At 36.9% G+C, this 19,213-nt stretch overlaps 5 protein-coding genes and 1 pseudogene across 9 annotated transcripts; 2 read left to right on the plus strand and 4 right to left on the minus strand.

Moving 5' to 3' along the window:
- Nucleotides 1-1,004: 1,004 nt before the first annotated feature.
- Nucleotides 1,005-2,009, plus strand: LOC125204602 (LOB domain-containing protein 4-like). The gene is made up of 2 exons (XM_048103307.2): nucleotides 1,005-1,409; nucleotides 1,493-2,009. The coding sequence occupies exons 1-2, from the start codon at nucleotides 1,236-1,238 to the stop codon at nucleotides 1,823-1,825; spliced, it is 507 nt and encodes a 168-aa protein (XP_047959264.2). The 5' UTR covers nucleotides 1,005-1,235; the 3' UTR covers nucleotides 1,826-2,009.
- Nucleotides 2,010-2,191: 182 nt separating this feature from the next.
- PSAF (photosystem I subunit F) lies at nucleotides 2,192-3,715 on the minus strand. The gene is made up of 3 exons (XM_048103305.2): nucleotides 3,294-3,715; nucleotides 2,402-2,725; nucleotides 2,192-2,322 (listed from the first exon to the last, which is right to left on the minus strand). The coding sequence occupies exons 1-2, from the start codon at nucleotides 3,656-3,658 to the stop codon at nucleotides 2,416-2,418; spliced, it is 675 nt and encodes a 224-aa protein (XP_047959262.2). The 5' UTR covers nucleotides 3,659-3,715; the 3' UTR covers nucleotides 2,192-2,322; nucleotides 2,402-2,415.
- Nucleotides 3,716-4,081: 366 nt separating this feature from the next.
- Nucleotides 4,082-7,032, minus strand: LOC125206898 (vacuolar sorting protein 3-like; annotated as a pseudogene). The gene is made up of 6 exons (XR_016132421.1): nucleotides 6,120-7,032; nucleotides 5,529-5,803; nucleotides 5,194-5,333; nucleotides 4,879-5,020; nucleotides 4,469-4,627; nucleotides 4,082-4,384 (listed from the first exon to the last, which is right to left on the minus strand). The product of XR_016132421.1 is annotated as a vacuolar sorting protein 3-like (transcript).
- A 590-nt stretch (nucleotides 7,033-7,622) lies between these two features.
- On the minus strand, nucleotides 7,623-8,015 carry LOC125204603 (uncharacterized). Its single transcript, XM_048103308.2, has one exon. It carries the CDS (start codon nucleotides 7,954-7,956, stop codon nucleotides 7,744-7,746), a length of 213 nt encoding a protein of 70 aa, XP_047959265.2. The 5' UTR covers nucleotides 7,957-8,015; the 3' UTR covers nucleotides 7,623-7,743.
- A 1,343-nt stretch (nucleotides 8,016-9,358) lies between these two features.
- On the minus strand, nucleotides 9,359-12,187 carry LOC125205922 (delta(24)-sterol reductase-like). Its single transcript, XM_048105135.2, has 3 exons — nucleotides 12,139-12,187; nucleotides 10,134-11,401; nucleotides 9,359-10,049 (listed from the first exon to the last, which is right to left on the minus strand). Exons 2-3 carry the CDS (start codon nucleotides 11,382-11,384, stop codon nucleotides 9,606-9,608), a joined length of 1,695 nt encoding a protein of 564 aa, XP_047961092.2. The 5' UTR covers nucleotides 11,385-11,401; nucleotides 12,139-12,187; the 3' UTR covers nucleotides 9,359-9,605.
- A 3,739-nt stretch (nucleotides 12,188-15,926) lies between these two features.
- On the plus strand, nucleotides 15,927-19,015 carry LOC125207237 (Integrase-type DNA-binding superfamily protein). 4 transcript variants are annotated; one of them, XM_048106499.2, is made up of 9 exons: nucleotides 15,927-16,263; nucleotides 16,635-16,717; nucleotides 16,837-16,845; nucleotides 16,928-17,016; nucleotides 17,166-17,239; nucleotides 17,310-17,360; nucleotides 17,457-17,515; nucleotides 17,653-18,263; nucleotides 18,577-19,015. In XM_048106499.2, exons 1-9 carry the CDS (start codon nucleotides 16,052-16,054, stop codon nucleotides 18,628-18,630), a joined length of 1,242 nt encoding a protein of 413 aa, XP_047962456.2. In that variant the 5' UTR covers nucleotides 15,927-16,051; the 3' UTR covers nucleotides 18,631-19,015. The 4 variants fall into 4 exon arrangements, with proteins under 4 accessions (XP_047962456.2, XP_047962455.2, XP_047962454.2 ...); XM_048106498.2 differs by having other exon boundaries at nucleotides 15,928-16,263; nucleotides 17,454-17,515; XM_048106497.2 differs by having other exon boundaries at nucleotides 15,928-16,263; nucleotides 17,647-18,263.
- The last annotated feature ends 198 nt before the right edge of the window (nucleotides 19,016-19,213 follow it).

Here is a 19,213-nt window from a genome sequence, read left to right on the forward strand (position 1 = left end):
ATTAGGACTTGCATAATGAAAGGATTAATTTTGTATCTTCGTGAATTAGAAGCCAGTGCCTTTAATTGCACTTCATTGACGAATGAATTGACATCAACATCTAATGCTATCTTAATTCCCACTCTTATTGATTTGATTTGCCTTCTGTGCAATCTAGTTGTTGCTTGATTTGTCTCAATATTTAATTTGTTGATTTTTAGAACTAAACATCTTGATTAGGAACTTTTAGTGTTGCTATTTTGGTTAGTGGCTTTTGCTAATCATACTTTTGCTATCTACTACTAATATGATGTTAAATGTGAATTTTTATTTGGAAGACACTTTTATATCTCCAAATTTGCTACTGAATGTGATTTGATTTACTCCAACTATGTGCATTAAAATACAATCAAAACCAAAGTAAATAAAGGAGATGTGATGTTCAATGATTGATCTCTCTTATCCCCTCCCTAAAAAGAAAAGAAGATGAGAAATAAAAAAGATGATATATTATCAACCTCTAATTAATATGCTACTTGTTCTTCAATTATAGCTTTTTCTACTAAGTCTCACATGCTCTCCACATACTCATAATGTCTATGAAAACAAACATATTATCTCATATATTTTCTAATTTTAAATTATACCTAACGTTTAAAGAGAAGACCAACATTAGTTGCATTTAAATACCAACAAACTTAACGATCATTTTTACGTTATAAAATCTGTCCAAAGACACACACACGTGCCATCAAATCGGCCCAAATCTTTTGAATAGACCCAATCATAAAATTATTCATTACTTAATTAGTAGTTGCACATGCCATGTAGCAAAATAAATTTGACAATTAAATGTAACCAACCTCTCAATTATCATAGTTAATTAATCAAGAACTTCTGCATACCTCTATTATTATTATATTAAAAGAAATCTCAACAAAAATTCGAAGTGGTGGAAATAGAATTCCACAAATTTGGCCCCACAAAATTGCAAGTCCCATTATAAAAAGTACTCTCTCTACCCCTTCAAATAAACCTACTCTCTTAATCTCTTCCCCACTTTCACAAATTCTTAATCTTTTCCTTTTCTTCTCTAATCACTTTTTTGTGAACGTTAACACCAACTATCTGTTTGTCTCAATTTCTCCATGTAGATTTATATTAAACCCAATTAGTGCTTTTAATCACACAACCTAACTTTTTCTTGATTGATTTTGATAGAAAAAAAAATTTGATCATGTAATTAGGAAAAATAGATGGAAGTGAGCAGAAAACAAAATGCCTCCTCGCCGTGCGCCGCCTGCAAGCTCCTCCGCCGGAGGTGCTCGCGGGACTGCGTCTTCGCGCCGTATTTCCCGGCCGAGGAGCCGGGGAAGTTCGCCGGCGTGCACAAGGTTTTCGGAGCTAGCAACGTCAGCAAGATGCTCCAGGTAAGTTATTTTGGAATTGGTCAAAAAAATATATTAGTTTAATCTACTATACTCATACTGGCCCGGCCCGGCCCGGCCCGCAGGAGTTGCCGGAGGAGCACCGAGGCGACGCGGTCAGCAGCATGGTGTACGAGGCGAACGCCAGGATGCGGGACCCGGTCTACGGCTGCGTAGGAGCCATATCCTATCTGCAGCAGCAGATAGACGGGCTCAGGCAGCAGCTCGCCCTGACCCAGGCCGAGATGCTGCACCTTAGGGTGCGGCAGGCCACGTCAGACCAAGCCACGAGCCCTAATTATAGCGGCTCGCAGCTTTCCTATACGTTCGTGTCCCACTCCAAGCCGTCGAGTTACGAAATGGAGGCGGGAGCGGTCGAACACGCGACCTTCAGAGAGTCCATGTGGTCATCCACTTAGACACCTGAACTAGAATTGCTATTTATATTCATATATAGAAAAATGATATGCTACACACCCGACATAGGTGCTAGGAAGCCTATGACTACTTTTTTTTCAATCTGGGCTTGTTCATATTGTTATTAATTATGATTATATTGTTATTAATTATGATTATAATGATGATTATGATTTTGTAGACTCACTATAGTATTATAGTTTCTTCTTTCTGCAAATTCAAATGTTGGCCCCTTTATCTACTCGAATAATATTTCATTTCGGATTGTCCCATTTCGATTTTAGGATATAAAATTTCACACTATACATGCGATGAGACGCCACTAATCATCCAATTAACCTTCACTTCTATATATAACAAAATCCAAATAAGCAAACACATTCCTCATGAATTCCTTGGTTAATTAATGATTCCAAATACAAGTCCAAATACACAACAGAGTTTACATGTATAAATACAAGACTTTCTCCACACTACACAACCCCTCAACCATCTTCACCTACAACAAAACAAACAATCAACAGCATTAGCCATTGCTCCAAAGCAAGATCAACCCAATCAAATCCAACAACAAATACCCGAAAACGGAGGTCTAAACGTTGGGATCGATGAGTTCTCCGGTCACGAACGCTCTGTAGGCAGCAACGGGCCAGATGAAGCCTCTCCAGGCGAGGCTGTTTGCCAAGGGAACGTCGATGATGATCTCCTTCATGGTCGGCTTCTTCTCGTCTCTGATGGCGATCAAGTAGCTTCTTCCAACCCACCCGATCCACCCGGCAATGTACAAGAAGAGGATGCCTGGGGTGATGAACTCACCCCAGTGCCTCTGGTCGCCGCTCACGATCAAGTGGGGCAGCCCATCCGCGCCGCACAGGAGCCCTTGCTTCCCGTAGTTATCAAACCTACGCCCACAACTCGAGCCGTTAATGATACAAACTATGATACAAAATTAACGAATTAGATTGTTTAAAATATTTACTAGGATTGGAAAACCATCAGAAAAGAAAATTAATATACTACTAATAAAATTCCTTACTTTTCATGATATATTAATACTAGATGATCAGTCAAAAAGTTACATACGAAAATATTGACCTTAGAACTAGAAAACCAGCATATATAATATGAGGGAGAGTGCATTAAAAGTAACAAATTATAGTACAATTATATTTTCAAATTAAATACTACTCCCTATATACAAGATTAAAGAACTTGTGATTGACTAACATGCAACATCTATCTAATTTAAATGTTCAATATTTTTATTAATCCTGGGAGGTTCCCGAATTCATTTCGCTTTTATTATTTTTGGTAAATGCGAATTTATTTTCCTGATACATAAAATTAAGAACCACATTCCACTCCCTTCTTTTCATTCGTTTTCTTTATGTTTTTTTAAAATTTGTACCGAATCAAAGTGGGACGTCTAGTTTAAAATTGTTAAAGAGCTTATTTTTCCGAGCAATTTACCTGCGCTTGGTTTTCTCGATGGTGGCGTTGATGGCGAGGGCCGGGGCGCTGTCGGGGGCGTAGAGCTTGAGGGACGACTCGAGCTTCTTGATCTCGTTCTTCTCGCGCTTGGCGAACTGTTTGGATTCCTTGCAGGGGGTGAGTCCGGCGATGTCGGCGTTGGCGGGGAGCACCGGGGCGGAGAAGATCACGGAGGAGAGGGCCAGCGCCGCCGAGAAGGCTTTGAGCTGAGACGACGTGGTGGAGGAGTCTTCTTGGTTGGGGGCGTTAGCTTGGCATACTATGGCGGCGGCTCTGGGCTTTGAGGAGCCCAATTTGGGGGTGGAGATGGATTTGGAGAGGGTGGTGGGGATTGTGAGTGACATTTTTTTTCCTAGATTAGAATTGAAAATGTGTGTATGTGTGTATTTGTGTTGCAGAATATGAAGGGAAGGAGATGAATTTTTAGCTTTTGGGAGAAGTGGTTCGGAGAGGATAAGGTGGGTTAGATTGTGTAAGGAAGGGGATGCTGACATGGACAGTTGTGATTGGGTGTGGGAGTTGTGATTCCATCTATCCGAACTGGCGTCGTGCTGCCGCCACAAGTTTAAAGATCCCAAAATCTTATGTAGGATTACTTACATCCAAGTATAGTAGTAGTATTATATTTAATCCAATTTATTCCATAAATCAATCTGCATTAGTTATTGACAAAAAACAAGAGAATAAAATAGTACTAATTGAATATGATCTTTTTCAGCTTAAGTAAGAAATTTTGCTAGTTTTACAAGATTATATACAACACTGACTATAACAAAAAAAAAGTCTACTAATGCAAATTTTAGTATACACATACTTTGAATTAAGTCATTAACTCAAATGGAGTATACACATGGAGAAGGCCGAATACTTCATCCTTTTAACTAATTAATTGATTTCGAGCAGCAGATGGGGTGACGGCTAACACGATTGAAGTCCTGACGTCAGAGTAAGCGAAACTAACCGAGCAAAATAATGACTGAAAGATGAATGCGACTCATCTAGTTATTCAGAATTTCATGAGTGACCAGCCATCCGGGCTTGAGTAAGATATCACCTTGACGACGGTAGCACTGGCAAGAAAGGTGTCCATCAATTAGGAAACAAGGTAAAATCCAAATTGAAACATAAACTATAGAAAGGAGGAACCAACAAACCTTGTAACAAACAACGGCATCATCTGGGTACGTTGCAAACAGCTTGGTACCGAGCCGAGCATGGCAAGAATCGCAAGTGGTTTCATCATTGATCTGCATGAGGCGGGACCTCCTACAAATGCCCAGAGTCATTCAGCAGTGCTTCTAGCTCCTCTTACACTGCCCATTGAATTCCCACGGTCATTGTTTAGCTAAGATGGTAATTTGAATTTAAATAAAATTTATGCATTATTAACACAAAGCGTGATTAGTTGAATCACAAAACTTTGCAGCAATAAGAACTAGTTGCCATTCAAGCATGCGGACACCAAACACTAAGCAGCCTTGATGATCAATCTTCCCTCATTATTTACCATATAAGGATATAACAAATCAGTTCAACCGAGGGAGAATTTAAAGGTAATCATTACCACTACACAGCAGTTCTCTGAAGAAGCAAGCATTTTCATACTATCAGCACAATTTCGAGCTCTATAAAGATACATCAGAAGAGTGTCAACCCCCTCCTTCACAGAAATGGCTAGATCTCTTTTGCGACATGTGTACAAATATCTGCAGCAAATCAGTGAAAGTTGGACAAACAAACTTAGCCAGATAAAGAGTAATCACAATACAATACAATAAGAAACCAAAATATCTCAAATACGCGTAAACAGAACTCTGTCCATCGGACGAAATTGCATATAGTGAACATCAAATAGCTACAAACAGAAATTTAGATACACCTTATCATGTTCTCTATGGCAGACTCTAACAGATCCTTCTTAAGAAAAAGAGCTCTTTGAATAGCTTTCAGTCCATCATCTATTACATTTTCAAGATGTGCTGGAGGAGGATGCAAACCCCAATACCAGTTTCTCGAGACCTGGATCCAAACAAATTATCATATGTAAAGTTATCACTGTCTCAAATAACATGACAAACACAACAAAAGAAACAGATGTTTACATGGACCTTGGTAAGTTTTTGAGTAATACTAGGATCGAGGTATGACATTCAAACGGACAAAAAAAAAATTGAGCTGTACGATAAACACAAATAGAAAGAAATTTAGACATACCAGCAGCGTCCAGCAATTTGGGTCTGGCATGATAAATGGAAAAAGTTCAGAAGGCTGCATGTTTTCTGAAAGCAAGAAATGATCTACTGCTTCCTTGAAATGCAAATCAAACAGCAACACGAATCCCACCTGTGCATGGACAAACGAGAGCATCTCTTTTGTTATTTCACCATCATTCTCTAGATCTTCAACCAAGGAGATGCTTCCTTGAAGCTCTTTTTCCTGAGCAGATCTTTGATTTGTTCTTCTCCAGAAACTCTCCAGTAGAAGATCAGCTTCAATACAAAAAATAAGACACAATACAACAAGATAAGCATCGGGAATAAAGCAATCGACACTCAATTGTCAGTTAAATTGACAATCACGTGAAACTCACTCTCGTATCCATCCCTTTTCAACCTTCAGTAACAAATTACCTACAAGATCAGGTAATCTACTGTATACAGCTGGTGCAATGATCTAAACGGAATAACATGATATGAAAAACAATAGACGTACAAACAAATCAAAATTGAGCATCGTCTATGATTCACAGTGGCATATTATGCATTCAACTCAAGGTTCAATCACTATTTCAAGCTTTAAATTTACCTTTAAGCTAGTTGTAACTGCAAACAAGACTCCCATTCTCGCTGTCCTCGTCTGCCATTCCCAAATGTAAGCCTCTGAACACAGAATCCCGTTTTCTCGTGATACACTTCCAACGCCAAATTCCTCGCAGCAACCACATAACTTCCTATTTCCTTAATCGAATCGGGAGCCTCCTTAAACACCAAGCTGTCTCCCACTGGCTGCCCCGCCACATCCACAACAATCCCTACCTTGTCAACCATTAACATCATCCATCAAACACCCCTTGAATCTCCTTCAATATCACCAGAGAAACACCCAAAACCAACTCTAGCAATACCAACTTTTTACGGCGAAAAAACTCTTCAAATCGTTACTATCGCCATTTCTATGCACATAATTAGCTTGACCACACGAGTCATAGCTTCCACTTCGGAATTCCCGAGAAAAAGCAGTGACTCCTTTGAAAAGAGCAATTCTCTTGGACGATTCGGCTAAATCAGAGTCAATCAGATACAAGTATCCATCAACGAGGACAATGACTTTAGTGATGTGAGCGAGCGGGAGGATCAAACTCAACGAGTCGTTGACAGGCAGCGCGAGGCGTCTCACGAAAGCTATTTGCGGCGGGGAAGCCTGCGAAGTTCGCAGCGAGTAGAGTAACAGGACGCCGGAGATATTGCCGATGTAAATCAGAGTTAGGTCGTCGGATAGCTGCCGGAGTCGACGGTGGATTGTGCGAAGGGTTCGAGAATCGTGCGAGATTTGGGCTTTACAGCCATTGTTGATACTTAGGGTTTAGTGGATCGATAATTGTGAAATTAAATGTATAAGAAACGGAACTTTCGCATACGACGTCGTCGGCCGGTCAGAACTCGGCCGCCGCCAGATTAGCTTTTGGTTGATCATGCCGCCACCAACTGCCGAGCGTATGCTCGATAAATAAATTCAAAACTTAGGTTTTAATTTTAGGGATATTGGCACGTAATATCATAAAACTTTCAAAAAGTTGGATTTTTCTTGCGAATTTTAAAATTGGCAAATAATATCACGAACTTTACTCCCGGTTTGTTTTTTCCCACGAATAAAAAAATTCATGTTATTTTAATAGATTGGAGAACAATTTTGTAGTGTGTGCTTCAAGAAAAACTATCTTCAAAAATTGAAAAACTTGAAGCTCTCAAAATTGTTGTCGAGAAATTACGAAAACAAATTCGTATCATAATATTATTTGTGTTAATTTTTTCATTGGTGGGAAAAAACAAACCAGAGGTAAAATTCGTGATATTATTTGCCAATTTTAAAGTTCGTGGGAAAAACCAAATTTTTTGAAAATTTCGTGATATTAGATGTCAATATCCCTAATTTTATTGACTTTCCCCTTTCTTTACTCGATGTACAATAGTTTTTTTATGCTTTTATTTTATTTTCTTTGGGTATTGAATGATATTATAAATTTATTTATGGACTATGATTAAATAGTGGAGTGCATACCAATTTGAAGCCATTCAATGGGAAATGAGATTATTTGAACAAACAATTATATAAATAATATTTGATCATACAAGACGTACAAAAAAATTTGAATTTCACCACAAATCAACATATATGTATACCAATATTTTCAGACAGAAAAATAGTAGCACTAAACATTAGCAGAATTGTCGGGCTTGAAGATGGGTTGTAGTGGCTGAGGAGGAGCTTTGACGCTTCCCGGCGGCGGAGCTGGTGCGGTGAAAATTTGTGCGGTGGCATATGCTTCTTTCCTGCCCTTTGCTCTTCCGAAAAGATAACACCCAAATCCTAGAAGTAATGAAAACAGAATCAAAGGCAAAGACAACACTATCACCATCCCCATCGCAGAGAGAAAGAGAATGAATTGTGTGTGATTTATTGAGCTTGGATTATATATATGGAGAAGAGAGTGTTTGAGCTGAACTGGACTATTTCATGGATATAAAGAAGAGTGTGGAAATTTCCAAAGCTCAACGTTCAGCTTTTAACGGTCACATTTCTATTATTGTTCATGGCAATTTGAGTGTTTTATCGGTTATGATTAGCTGGCATTAATAATTTAAGTTACAAAATGAAAAGTACTTACAAAATTATACTCCCTCCGTCACAGATAATTCGTTCCAGTTTTTCATTTCGATCCATCCCATATAATTTGTCTCACTTCACTTTTACTATTTTTGGTAGTGGACCTTATATTCTACTAACTCATTCATAGTCACATTTTATTATAAAACTAATACTACTTTAAAAGTAGGACCTACATTCCACTAATTTTTTCAACCCACTTTTCACTACAATTCTTAAAATTCGTGCCCGGTCAAAGTGATTTGAATTATCTGGGACGGAAGAGTAATTGCCAATAGTAAGATTCCTGACTTTTGTGGTTTTGGAGGATAATTAACCAAGTTACTCCATTTCATAATTATCAAAATCACTCTCTACCATGAGAAATAATCATTATAGTAAATGATACTCATGATATTAATTATAAGGAGAGAAACAAATCAGTAAAAAGTAAAAAGGAATAGACAACAAAATGGTTGGAAGTATGATTATGATTCACTTATGAGAGAAACATACACTATAAATCACTATAAATAAATAGGGACTAATTCTGATGAGTGGACCAAAATGAAAAAAGGAAATTGGTCTCTAAAATCATCAACTTGGCTTAAAATTTGGTATTTCCCATGAACTTTATTGGTATATAATATCACGAACTTTGCATTTTGTTTGGTATTTCCCAAACTCACTCAAATTAGATATTTTTATCAAAATCTTATTTAACATAGGGAACCTTAATATGTTTTATAATATTTGAAACCACTTTTTAAATTCATAACATGTAGCATAAAAAGTCACGTTGAAAACCACGTTGATTTAATTGTGCCAAGTATGATAATAGAGCCTCGTAAGTTAGTCAAGTATAGCAATAAACATGCTGTGGGAAATACCAAACAAAATGCAAAGTTCGTGATATTATATACTAATTTCAAAGTTCATGGGAAATACCAAATTTTAAGTAAAGTTCATGGTTTTAGAGACCAATTTCCCATGAAAAAATAAGACCATTTTGCTGCATTAGCTTCTTCATCTACATGGTGTTAATATTTGTATTTATTCAAATCAATATGTAAAGGTTTCATTCTATATTGACATGTGAATTTTGGATTGACAAAACAAGCTAAAAACAGAACATAAAATAGCCTGAAATTCAGGCATGTAAATTTATTTAAGACCAAGAATTAAAAGTAAAGAAAGTAAACCAATTTCCTGTAATAAATTAGGTGAGAGTAACATCACAGGAAGGAATAATAGGAGAGGGATAGTAGTGCACAGCACTTCTTCCTAACTTCAAATCAAAGTCTAAACTTAGCAAACTACAGATCTCAATACATAAAGCAAAAACCGATAACTCAGAGAAAAAGGGAGGGAAACAACACAATCCTACTCGAATTTCATCATCAACAACAGCCAGCATTCGCAGTGTTTTTAATTGGCCTCGGCATCAGGCGCTTCGCAGATAGCCTGCTCAGCTTCCTGAACCTCCTTCTCCGTCTTCCTGCCCTTCTTCGATTTATAGTACACGCTCATGAAGGTGCCCACAGCTCCGTACTTCCTCCTGGCATGCTCGTAGAGGCCAGCATCGAACATTCTCCAGAAGTTCTTCTCGTTGAGCTCGGACACAGCATACTGTGGCTGGAAACCGTGGTTCTCAATCAACCAGCTCTCCATCCTGCGGACTGCCTCAGACCCGTCGAATTCCTCACCTCTCAGGACTGGCCCGGGGGCGTAATAGACTCCAACATCAGTGTACATTTGAGCATACTGGGTGTCACCCTGTCTGCGCTGTAGCTCGAATCCTGGCTCGGGATACACCATGGTTTTCACTGGGAGTTTGTACAGCCTGTGTGGGCAGAGCCAGATTGGATATACCTATACAGCATTCCCTTTTTAGCATAAATAAAAACTTATAACATCAAAATTGAAAGAAAGGTAATAAACTAGTTACTAATATACCTCCATCTCTCTGTGGACCCATTCCAGAGCATCTCCCACCTTGTACAGCGGGACGAGCATATCCTGAATGACGTGCATCTCGTGATAATAGTTTCTAATAGCATCGCCCTGGGTAGCCTTGAGGAGAGAGACCTTCGGGGGCATCAACCAACCAAAGAGAAACCTGAACCACCACTGGTCAGCAAAGGGAAGAATGAGTTTCCCCTCCCAATACAAGCACCTAGTATGCCTGTGGTAGTATTCTCTCGTTGGGATATACTCGACAAATTCGCCTTTCTTCAATGCAGTCTGAGCATGCTGGTAGAACCACGGTTTGAACCACCAGCCGACACTGTTGGTCTTGTTTCCCTTCTTCTTGGCCTCTTCCTTTGAAGCATATCTACCCGTCATGAAGACAGCTTCACTCGGAGAGTAAATCATGGTCTCAACAAAGTCCGGAACCTTGTCAGGATTGTCCTGATCCCCGTCCCTTGGTGCGAACGAATCAATATAACCTTGGGCGAGCTCCTTAAGATTACCCACTAAAGGCTTGTATGTTACCTTCATATATTCCTTGATAGGGATGAGCTTAATCTCAGCTGCAACAAGGAGTCCTAGTGTCCCCTGAGACCACGGGATAGCGTAGAAGAGGTCGGAGTATTCATTGTCTTTTGTTGCTCTAACCAACCGGCCGTCCGCCAAAACAATTTCATAAGCCACGACAGTATCGGAGAACAGGCCATAAATATGGGAGCTTCCTTCGATACCATAGCCATTGATCAGGCCTCCAACGGTGAGATCATCAAGCTCTGCAACAACTGCAAGAGACAGATTCATCGGGACAGTGACCCTCGAAATCTGACCCATATTGACCAAAGGCTCAACTCTGGCTACCATTCTCTCCTGGTCAATCTCCAGAACATTTCTGAAGGCAGAAAGATCGACCTCAAAATGGCGAGCACGCTTGTAGTCCACATTGCGCATTCCAACAGCAATCCATGGCTTACGAGCCGTGCAGACTAGACCATCCTTCTTTGGGTTCCTCTCCTTGAGTCGCTTCACAACTTTCTCGACATTTTCATCGTGTTCCTGCTGACGCTTCTTGAACGATTTGGACTCAGACCACACATCCCCAAGATACGTGAGGAAGTACAGCGTGAACGAAATCGGAAGGACAACAAAGATCACTATTATCCATCGGAATTGGACAAAGTAGTCCACCCAAATCTTCTTCCGCTTGGGGCGTACAAGAGGGGCCTCTAGATCTGACATTGTGGTAAAGTAGAGGCCTACAGAAATTCAAAAAAGTATTAGTGATAAAAATGACAAACAATGCTGTAACAGGAAATGAACAAGCATAAGTTCCAACTCAGCATTTATAAAGATTTCATGAGGTACATCAATCAGAATCAGAATATCAATAGATTGCAACCAGCAAAAAATTTGAGGTGCAAAATCAAGGAAATTAGGTCATTCATGTGGAATGGAGATAAACAGCAAAACAAACAGGGATATCATATCCAATTTAGTTCAGTTCAAATCCACAACAATTTTGTAAGTAGTTAGTCTCAAAAAAGTCTTCATCCTAATAACGAGAAAGATCTCTTCATAAGTCAGGTTTGGATGCAGAAAGGTCCATCTCTTTAACAAAACGGAGATTTTCCAGATTCAGCAGCTCGAGAAATGCACTTAATTAGTAACCATAATGTAAAATCATGCATGAACTAGCTAGATCTGCAAATGAAGCACGGATGCAGCTCGTTATTCGCAATCAAGCGCATAAACACAAGGAACACACCAAATCAACACCAGAAACCTCAAATTTAACCAGATTGCAACAGAGGAAAAGAATCAAATGCCGTTTCTAAAAAAATATTCCAAACAATCACAACATTATTATTCTCTTAAGCAACATCGCCATTTCACAGTGAAGCAAAATTATTGAAATTGAAGCTCTAAACCTGAATTGATAGCCCACCAATAGCAAGACGACTACATAAATCAGAGCTAGAGAGAGAGAGAGTACCTCAGTGGTGAGAGGAGACAGTGTGGAGATTGAAAATGAGTGGATACTTAAATGTGAGATATATGCTTTAAAACTGAAAATATAACGTATTTCAAAGGGTATTTTAGGAAATGCAGTTATGCAGGCATTTTATTGCAGCACAAAAATCAATTGCAGTCCTAACAATTTCCTTTTTAAGCGTGAAAATGATAGTAATAAATAGTGAAAAAAAAAAATTAAAGTATAAGATAGAATTAAAAGAGAATTTATCTATATTATTATCTTATTTATTTATTTTACTTTCTCTTCAATGTAAGTATTTATTACTGCTATTTTTTTCTCTAAATATGTGTTTAAAAAATAATTAATCACGTAAGATATAGGACGGAGATATTATAAAAACAGTAATGATAAACAATTAAATTTTTTACAACAAAACTAAGATTATATTAGTAATTTTGATATGTTAATTAAATATTAAAATAGTAAATATAGTTAGTTAATAAATTAAAAATACTTCATTAGTATTTGGCCTCATTTTCAATTTTTTATTTTTATATTTGAATTATTTTTCTATTATTTTTAAAATTTGAATTAAAGTATGCATTAATTACATTTTATGATTCAACAAAATTTAAAATGTTATACAAAAATACCATAATATTATGCATGTTTCCTATACTGTATAAATGTCTATACTTTTTAATTAAATGCGTAAATAAATTACTTTTTTCTCAAAATAATCAATTTTTGGTCGTACAAATCGTTGCATAAATTTATTATTATAAAAATAAGTAAAATTAATAATAAATCAGGTTCTATAGTGTTGAAATGATGGTGTCTCGTGACAGACTGTTATTATGTGTGGTAAAATCAGTAATGATTATTTAAAAGAAACAAACAAGCCATGTGTATTTAACGGCTAACTTGCTTATTTTTTATTTCTTCCACAGCACCAATAATTCTTAATTTTATTTTTATATTAATGAATTACATTTTTTGTCAATTTTACAGTAAATTACATCCAATTATGTGACAAATGAGCTGTAAAGATAATAACACTGAAAATGAAACATTCCCCAATTTGTCTGGTAATAAGTTTTTCTAGCCATCTAGTTTCTTATGGTATACGCTTTAAATTATGCACTTTCTTTAGTATTTTAATCTTGGTATTTAATTTTAAATTAGGTGAAGATGCCTATGCTGCTATGCACACTCACTAGCAGTAATCACAATGTAAAAAGGAGTAGCAATATTTTAATGATATCGCAGTTTATATTATTTTATACCACCACGATTGGATCTCTTTTGTTTAGTACAGTAGTGTATAGTATTGTAAGATTATGGACAATTTTACAATTAATTGATTTTAAAAGACGACAGATAATAATGATACAGGAAATAGACAAAATGAGGTGAAAATCTCGAAATTGGATCCCACCACGATTCGCGGATTGCTGGCGGTCACGTTCTGTTCAAGATGTATGCACGTGACCTTGATTCCCACTCGCCATTATTGCTTAATTTTTTATTACTATCTAAGTTTATTTTTGGTTTATAATATAATGGAGTTGTAAAGTTGCAAACTACAGTATTCTATTCTCCGCTCTATAATGGAATTAAAATACTGTAGATAGTTTTTTTTTTTTTATCATTCGTTTATAAAACTAGTCTATTTTTATTTTTAGTAGATTTTTCTATATAATTTATGAACCTTATTCAGCTAATAAATGTATTAATTATGTTTTATCTATATCCATATTATTTATATCCTTTATCGATACTTCCTTCGTCCCAACTTAAGAATCTTATTTTGTCATTTCCATCCGTCTCATTTAAGAGTCTTATTTCACTTTCACTATTTATTCCCAACTTAAGAATCTTATTTTGTCATTTTCATCCGTCCCATTTAAGAGTCTTATTTCACTTTCACCATAAATAGTAAATAGATTCTACATTTTACCAATTTATTCCATTAACATTTTATTATAAAAATAATATGTTATTTAATCTATTTTTTTTATATTTCTTATAATAGTTTTCGGTGTCACCACTTACCAACGAAGGGGCCTTAGATTTTCACCCGTTGGAAAAAAAAAATAAAAAATAAAAAAACTACCACTGCTGCCATGACTCAATTGTACTCTTACAAAATTCTTTTAGTAATAAATATTTAAACAAATAATAATAAATTATTAATATAATCAATGTATAAATAATTTTAGTATATTTGCTTTATTCCATTAACTTTGAGTCTATCTGTCTACGGATAGAGATCAATATTATGAATTATTAATTTGTTTTTTCTTATTTTAAGAATTTATAGTATATAATTTTGAAAATTTATTCCAAACAGTTAAAATCTAAAACTAATATGGTAGTAACTGTTTAGCTGCAAAAACATTACAATGATCGAATACATTACTAATATGAAGTTGTACATAAATTAAGAAATACTATAAATCTATTACTCCACTATTAGTACTCCTACTTTTCAATTTTAATTAATATTGATATTGATGAGATTTCAATTTTTTTATACATTAAAGTTTCGTTAAATCCAAGTCCAACTACCCCATGAAGCTGACTTTCAAATTCGTGAGGCACGTTTTCAACAATCGTCGTGTCATTGTTGAATTTGACATGCTTTCTCTTTTTTCATCTTTTTCCAGCCCATCACAATCTTCGATTGTTTGTAGAAAAATATGATTAAATTCAATACTTATGTCGCAGTTGAAAATTAAAATTGACTCTCAAACAACTTATATGACAATATAAGTTTGACTAACAAATTATACATTCATACAAAAATTTGAAATATTGCATTCGAAAAATTGACTATAGATTGGATTAGCAACAAACATCACTTGTTTATGCGTGGCTTAAAACTTATAGTAATTGAGTTTGAACATATATGAAGAAGGTAGGTAATTCAGTGGTAGGTGTGTGAAGTATAATTGATAGATTCGATATCTGATATATTTGTCATATACATACATTACAAAGCATGTTGTCTCACAATAATATTTATTTTAATTTCCAATAATTCACAATAATATTCGCCAATAAATCAAATACTTCCTCCGTTTATGCACTCTTGGTTGGGCATGAGATTTAATCCAGACTAATAAAGTAATAAAAGAAATAGAAAAAAAAAGTAATTGAAGTATTGTGAATGGAGAATGGATCTCACCTCAATAGAGAGAATTTTTTTAAAAAAAAATTAGAAAGTGCATATTCTCGTGGGACGAAGAGAATAATTCAGACTAACACACTCGTCAATTCAGTATGAAATCAAAAGATTTCATAACAACATTATTTACACTAACTAATTCTCTTATATCGAATTATTTCTAATATATCTAAGTATGAGTATTATTAATAGGTCAATTTGATACTTAAAAATCTAATATTCACAAATTTGTCAAATTTGTGATGACATATTCATGTTGTTGGCATTTTTATTATAAATGTTGATTTAGTTAACAAACGAAGTAGCACTTTAATTAGTTACCAAATTAATGCAATCCTCAATTAGTGAATTTATATATGCAAATAAAATGAAGTTAGGCTGTAATCGGGCCGAACAAAAGCCCATTTATCTCGGCCCGTTCAACCATCTATTCCAAAACATGATGATTTTTGTAGATGACCACCGTGACAGGTGTAAGATGTTTCCTCGTAGCCGTTACAATTTCAATATCTCCAAAATGTCCTCGCGCAATCATATCCATTGCAGCAGTCACCGGAAATTACCCAAGGGCACTTTTGTCATTCACTTCCCTTCTCCTTGCTCTGTAGAATTCCTCATTCGGTGCAAAAATATCACAGACCTCTCTTCCACAATCCACACTCTCTAAATCTCTCCCTCTCCTCTCCAGCGATTACCAGTGAATTTCTCTCTCCCGCCGCAACAAGGATCGCCGTGATCGCCATGGCTTCCTCCTCGTCGGAGCACGCCGCCAAGCCGGAGGAGACTGGCGGCGGAGAAAGCTCCGAAGCGCGCCCGCCGCCCGATCATCTTCTGCTTTACAGAGGTCTGAAGAAAGCGAAGAAGGAGAGAGGCTGCACGGCGAAGGAGCGAATCAGCAGAATGCCTCCTTGCACGGCCGGCAAACGCAGCTCCATATATCGAGGAGTCACGAGGTATTTATAATTCGTCGAACATGTGGTGTGCAGCTAGCTTCGTTGCTTGTACTGGATGTTGTTGTGGTGGATTGAGTTAATTTGATGCATTTTCTGAAATTCGGAGAGTAGGAGAGTTGTTTATGATTGCTGTTTAGAGCGAGGTGCGGGTTTTGAAGCTGATGAAGTGAAGCGTCAGTTATCTGCATTTTAATTCATTGTTTTTTCGTTGATTCAGCTTTTAATTGCGGTTTTGCTTTTTTAGTGTTGTGAGATTAGGCATCGTTTGAAGCTGATGGCTAATGCATTTTATACTTAAATTCTTTGCATTTTTAATCATTATTTTGTCGTTGATTTAGCTTTTGATTGCGGTTTTATTGTTACCAAATTAGGCATCGTTGGACTGGTCGATATGAAGCACATCTATGGGATAAAAGTACCTGGAATCAAAACCAAAATAAGAAAGGAAAACAAGGTGAATTAATGCGTGTAAATTGATGTGTCTGTTTTGTGAACTGATAATCTTATCTATCTGTTTTTGCTCTTTGCATCATTGCTGGGGAACCGAATGCTGTTGCACGGTTGATTGTGCAGTTTACTTGGGTAAGCAATCTGGTCATTTTTTGTATTGAAGCAGAAAAGGACTTAGACCTGTGTTGATATTTTCCATCGGAAACTGCTACAGGTGCATATGATGATGAGGAAGCTGCAGCAAGAGCTTATGATCTAGCTGCTCTTAAATATTGGGGCCCTGGAACGCTTATTAATTTTCCGGTAAGAAGTTTCTGACTCAGGATATAATTTGGTATGGCAATGGAGTAGATGGTTTCGTTTATCACATGTAATAATGTTTATGGGTAGAGGAAGTACTAACTTTGTGGCAATTGCATTTTATTTTCCTTAAAACTGATGTGGCTGCACAGGTCACAGATTATACAAGGGACCTTGAGGAAATGCAAAACCTCTCTCGAGAGGATTATCTAGCATCACTTAGGAGGTCAATATCACATTTTTGCTGTTTCCGTTCTTAAATGAATTCAGGTTCTTACATGGAAAATCTTTTGCAGGAAGAGTAGTGGTTTCTCCAGGGGTGTCTCCAAATATCGTCCCCTTTCCAGGTACATTTTACACGTTTTTGACAAGTTTAGCTGGTATTGGGTCCATCCATCATTCTTTACTTTGGGATTTTTTTCTGTATATTCTTTTCTCAGTAGTCGATGGGATTCACAATTTGGCCGCACTCCTGGAGCTGATTACAACAATGCACTTTATGGTGAGACTGGCTTTGAATAGGATACAATTGGTCTTATTGCTGAGTTCAAATCCGAATTTATGCCCTAAGATGCTTTGGTTATTAATTTTCCAAATGATTTGTGTGCCGGTCTAAGTGTGCTGCTGTTAAAGGTGCAGGTGATGAGACAGCCACAGGAAGTGAAAATGCAGGTGTTTATAGTGTTGAGAGGAAGATTGATTTAACAAATTACATCAAATGGTGGGGTACAAGTAAATCTAGTCTGACTGATTTCCAGTCAAAAGCAGTAGATGAGACAAATCCTGGGGGTTCCGATGCTGTCGCTAGTGAACTGAAAGCCCTAGAACGGTCTACCCAACCCACAGAACCCTATGAAATGCCACGACTTGGTGTCCCTCCAGAAAGATTGAACCATAAAAAGATATCTGCCATGAGTAGTTTGTTGAACTCAGCAGCATACAAGAGCCTTCAGGAGAGAATCACAAAAAATAAAGGGAAGGAGGAGAATGACGAGAATGAAAACAAAAGCAACATTGATAAAATTGAACTTGGGAAGACTGTTGAGAAATCATGCCATGATATTGGAAGTGAGAGACATGATGTTGCATATGGGATAACCGGAGGATTACCTATTCACAGATATCAGTTGGCCCCTCTTCTATCCGCTCCCCTTCTGACCAACTACAGCAGTATCGACCCATTAACTGACCCCCTTCTCTGGAGCTCTCTTGTCCCAGTTCTTCCTGCTGGATCATCACGTATGAATGAGGTGTGATTTTCTTTTACTGAACCTCTAATATATATATTCTCCTTGAGAAGTTTTTTAAGTTGACAATCTTGATTTGCAATGCCGTTTATATACTTAAACACCATGTTTCTGGACTATGTAACTTAGCCTTCTTAATTAGATACTACAGAGTGCTCAGAGATACATATTATGTAGTTTATGTTTTCTTCAGATAATATCAATTTAGATCACAATAAGAAATTATGTAAAGAGTAACAATAGTAACACCGTTTGATCTTGCCTTTCAACTTATGGAACTGGTTAGAGGTTACTGAAGGTATAACACTACATGCAGGTAACAAAAAACGAGTCTGGCTCGGGTTATACCTTCTTCCAGCAAGGAGAGTAGTCACAACACTTGCGTCTATCCAGACTCAAGGTAGAATCTGATCCCTGACGTGCATGTGCCATACAAGCAGCCCCTTGTCGTGTTTACCCGTTGAGAAGCAATAGAAACTTGTATCAGCATATTATGGAGTTGTGTATATTCCAAAGGTGTAAATTATTTAAGTTTTATACTTAAAAGCTTCGCCTATTTTGATGGCGACTTTGTTTGGCATGTATACAAAGGTAGGCAGAGAGTTATACAGGCCTGCTCAGTTTTCCTTTTTACTAGAGTGCATTTTTGCACAGTTCTTGGTTCTCCCTTACTTGTTGTAGACATCAGAGCAGTCTTCCTCGAACAATGTCATGTCGTGTGTATAGTTAATGCAATATACCATCTTTCATGTCGATGGACACTCTGTCAGTCTTTCTTTGCTACTTCTCCTGTGTTTATTAGTGTTATGCGTGGTCTCAGCAGCAAAACGACGTCATTTTAGCGATGCAAGTCGGACTATGGCTTGACTGAGAATGTTGTTATAATCGAAACGTTTTTAAAACCGTACTGTGTTTAAACTGTAGCTAAGCATAAATGCAAAAGCTGTGTTGCT

Source organism: Salvia hispanica, chromosome 6 (genome assembly GCF_029641045.1).
Source record: "Salvia hispanica isolate PSC_SH4W2 chromosome 6, Shi_PSC_v1, whole genome shotgun sequence".
Classification (NCBI taxonomy): Eukaryota; Viridiplantae; Streptophyta; class Magnoliopsida; order Lamiales; family Lamiaceae; genus Salvia; species Salvia hispanica.